At 32.8% G+C, this 4358-nt stretch overlaps 1 protein-coding gene across 1 annotated transcript; it reads right to left on the bottom strand.

Annotated features, from left to right (window-relative positions):
- Positions 1 to 2021: 2021 nt before the first annotated feature.
- LOC134252668 (E3 ubiquitin-protein ligase TRIM45-like) lies at positions 2022 to 3313 on the bottom strand. The gene has a single exon (XM_062735158.1). It carries the CDS (start codon positions 3156 to 3158, stop codon positions 2280 to 2282), a length of 879 nt encoding a protein of 292 aa, XP_062591142.1. The 5' UTR covers positions 3159 to 3313; the 3' UTR covers positions 2022 to 2279.
- Between the last annotated feature and the right edge of the window lie 1045 nt (positions 3314 to 4358).

Genomic DNA, 4358 nt, shown 5'->3' with positions numbered 1-4358 from the left:
TACTATGAGAAATCATCGGAAAACAGAACTGCAAAAACGGGAATTGTTTTTAAAACTGAATTTATTTTTATTCAGCTGTTTTATTATCACAGAACTTAAATACTTCTGGCAATAGCATAGTAATACCTACTCTGTACTGCATGGAGTTTGTTCCATCGATGGACAGTCACGTGATGAATGCATTGTAGGTACACGGAATGTAGGTCAATAACAAATTTCAATATCGCAAGGGCATACCCTAGTTGAAATTAAAAATTCAAGCTATTAATTGTTCCTGCATACTTTGTTTTTTCTGGAAACTGCTGCTGCTTTGAATAAAATCCGCGTTTTAATAGTTAACATTTCAAGTAAATAAGTTAATGTCGAAATATGTTTGACTTTTACCAAATATTTTGTGTACTTATAAAGTCATGCTCTCGAATTAACGAAAGCAGCAGCACTTTTCAAGTTAAGGAACATATCCTCTATTTATATTCAAAAAATGGTCAAGATTTATTTAGTGTATACTCTTGCGAAAGAGCGATTTAACGAGGCACCTCGATGTAAAATATACCTAACCTGAACATAAAAACACGAGAATTATTTAAATACATTCTCTCGATAGTTAATGAATAATGCACTAAACAAAGGATATGCATTGGTATTATTAGCCTATTAAAAACCTGTAAATAATATTCTTTTTATAATAAAACGCATTTTTCATTGTTAAAAAAATTCCCAAATCTGCCTCTCACAGCACATGAAATACGTCATTTTTACCAAAATGACGTCATGATTGACAAGTTCATCGAGATCAGTGATTTGTTTAAAACCAGCTGTATGGGATTTAACTAGCGACTTTTGTTGATGCATTGATAAGTTTTATTGTTGTTTATTATGCTAATACAGTTTTAAGTTGCAAATTATTTCATTTTCGGGTAATATGAGGAATGCATAAAAGTCATTTTTTGTGTGACGTCACAGTAAACTTTTCCCGTATGAATTACGCCCCGCCCCCCTTTTTCTAGCCTTAACAGTGCTGCGTTTAGGATCTTTGATAGTCATTGGCTTTTATTTTGGGCCTAGCTAGGGTATTTAAACCCGTGTTCGAGCAGTTTTCTTCACTTGGGTTGGGGAACACAGCCTCATGGTTAGTTCCTCTTTTCTGTGCTAAGAAAACCTTATGGTTTATGAGCACTATTTGATTAGATACTTAGTGGGCTAAGAAAACCTTATGGTTTAACAGTTCTCTAGGTTTTGGCTTAGATTTAGTTTCACGTTTTTCACATGTTAGGAAACAGTTAGGATGTAGGGTATTTCAAGTAAATTAAGTTTCCCTTTCCAAGTCCAGCCTGGTCTAGGGATTTGTAGATAACAGGTTTATTTTCTAGAGCCACTATTTATTATTTATTTTGGGGTGTTGTTTATTTTCTGGGTTAGTTATTTTTAGAGCCTAGAATTAGTACATGTATTGATATTTTCAGATTAACTCTAGAGTGTTGATAGTGTCATATTGGGTGATGTAGCTCATTCCCTTTTCATTTTTCCATCTCATTGATTTTTATAGGATATTTCACCTTTTTGACAAGTATGGCAGCCCAGTAGGGACATAGATTATTTTTCATAAGTTTGCCACATTCCTCCCATTTTTCATTACATTCTTCAATTATTTATTCTTTTAGATTATTATCATTGAGATTATAGAGATTCACTTAACAGATTAAATCAATTTTTGATAAATTTTTATTTATCCTGTGCCATTTTCAAAGACTTTTCTGTTTGTTAAATTTTGATCATTATTTATTATTTGTTATCATTTACAACGGTTAATTCTCACTTTATTAAATTGATAAAACTTACAACTGTGTTTTCATTTAGCGTTGACCATAGTTCAGAAATCCCCTTACCTGGGTTGATCATTGATAACTGGAGATAGTTTACTCCTTTAAGCCGAGTTGGCTAGTAACTTTAGTAATTTATACACTGAAGAGTTCTACTTCCGGTTACATTAGTAATAGAACATAGCTGAACATTGCTAACATCAAAGGAAAACTCTGGAATATCTTCAACCAATTCAGTGACCTTGAAACTTGCCAACTTCTTCATGTTTGCTATTTCTTTCATAATAGGTTCTTTCATAGCCATTACCTGTACCAATTTTGTCCTAAATCTTATTCTTTTCAGGTTCTGAAATGCCTCTTTTGCTGCATAATATTTTATCGGTAGGATTGACTCATCTTCTTTTCCCTGGGCTTTTTCAAGGATATCAGAACAAAAGTCAGCACACTGAATACCATCGCTCAAGGTGCCCACATTTCTAGTAAGTGTTTCTTTGCTTTTTTTACAACAGCAGAAATCTCATCTAAATGTTCTGTTTTTAATCTCTCTATAAGACAAACAAGATCATTTACTTCTTTTTCTGCCTCCTCTGTAACTCTGTCTAACGTGTCTTCTAGTTCTGTTATATTTCTCTCTTGTTTGCCCTTTGCATGTGTCAATTTCTGTTTAAAATTTCTCACATCCTGTAAAATGCTATCAAGTGTGCCACTCGCTTTGAAAGATTCTGCAGCTCTTTCAATAGGTTCAACAGAGTCGCATTGTCTATGCTCCATGCCACCACAGACAACACAACAAGGCTCTTCATGTTTGTTACAGTAGAGTTTCAGCTTTTGGTCTGGGTGCTTCTTACAAATGTCATCTTTTCCAAAGGCTGACTGAATGTGTTGCGATTTTAACTCTTTGAGAGGACAGATGCTATGGTCTCTTGATAACAAATGTTTCTTATGAAACTTGGTACACATTTTGCATAAAAACTCCAAACAAGATAAACAAAAGTCAGACGCTTCTTCCTCTTCATTATCTCTCATACAAGAATCGCACATTTTTTGTTCTGGACTTCCTAGCATTTTCTCCAATATTTCATTTACAGGAAAAGTTTCTGCCCATTCCTCCGGCTTATCAAACGGACCGACAACTGGAGTGTATTTTCGGCACAATGGACAATTAAAACCTAAGCGCGGTTCTGTAAACTTACACACACTTACAATATGTGACGATAAACAGCCATGACAAAAGGAATGAGAACATGGTAGATATCGCGGTGTTTTGTATTTCTCAAAGCATATAGAACAAACTGTGACGTCCTCAAACGATGAGCTGTCAGTCAAAGCAGTAGCCATCTTCTTTATCCTCTCAATAGTAACAATATATTTCTTTTTAGAATAAAAACTTTAGAAGGTCTAAGAACAAGATTCCATTTGTCATTTCCTTCTGGCCCTTCTCGGTAGTGGATCAGTTTTACTTTCGGTTTTAGTCAAATTGTTTTTCGATCCCGATCTAAATTTTCCATCTAGGTTGCAGAATGGTGTAATTTATGTATTAACATGTTTTTTCTAGGTGTGTCTGAAAACACTCTCTGAAATAAGAATCAGAAATCGCTGAAATAATCACGTTTCAAAAAGTTATTGAATAAAAAAAGTAAAACTTGCGTTTTTGAACAGCTAGTACGAATTTAATATTAAATTATTCACATGAGTATTTCTTGTTACAAACCCTTTCTCTTGGTACCAACATATCAATTACCTTTTGAATGGCTGAAGCTAGAGCTTTAATTGAAGATCAAAGCCCTATGCTGTATAGATATGAAATATATAAACAGCAGCATGTTTTAAACATAGGTTAACGACGTTCGATCCTGATATTTAAAGTCTTAAAGTTTTTTTGCCAAGTATATTTTTAGTTTCTACATACATAGCTTAATTAAAATTTAAATCAAAAATTGGGGGTTAATATGCTTCTTTTAGCGCTACAGTACATTTAATATGACCTTTCTGCACTGAAATTTGTGTCTTAATTAAGAATTACATCTTCGACGTTTTCCCACCAATATTTTTATCCAATTAGAGCATGAAACAAAATGAACTCAAAGTCTGTTTAAAAAAAGACACTTAAAAATTGTGACTAAGAAAAAGATTCAAATTGCTTCGCATAATCAATTATTTGACCTTTCTGCACTAATAAAATATTATTTTTCCGGCATTGAAAATATAATAGGCAAGAAAATGATTTTAAAGTCTTAAACTTTTTCTGATTTTAAGCAAATAGGTCAAAGTTATCTTGAATATTTAGAAAAGAACATCAAAAGTGGGGGTATATGATGTACATTTTCAGATATTACTAAAAAAGTGTGAATTTTACGTTAAAATTGGCTCAATATTTTCCCGGATTTTCAGAATATATTTACTATATTTGTCACACTTTGTTGATAGAATTCATAAGAAATAATTTAATAGATATTTCAGAACCAGCATAAGATATTTCACTGTAAAAAAACAGCTTTGTGTGCAACCATCATGGAAAAATAGGCATCCAAAATTAAC

This window comes from Saccostrea cucullata, unplaced genomic scaffold, assembly GCF_032062105.1.
Source record: "Saccostrea cucullata isolate Sc308-1 unplaced genomic scaffold, CSIRO_AGI_Scuc_v1 ctg6183, whole genome shotgun sequence".
In the NCBI taxonomy this organism is placed as follows: Eukaryota; Metazoa; Mollusca; class Bivalvia; order Ostreida; family Ostreidae; genus Saccostrea; species Saccostrea cuccullata.
The sequence above is the reverse complement of the archived record's forward strand: the minus strand, read 5'-3'. Positions and strand labels throughout refer to the sequence as shown.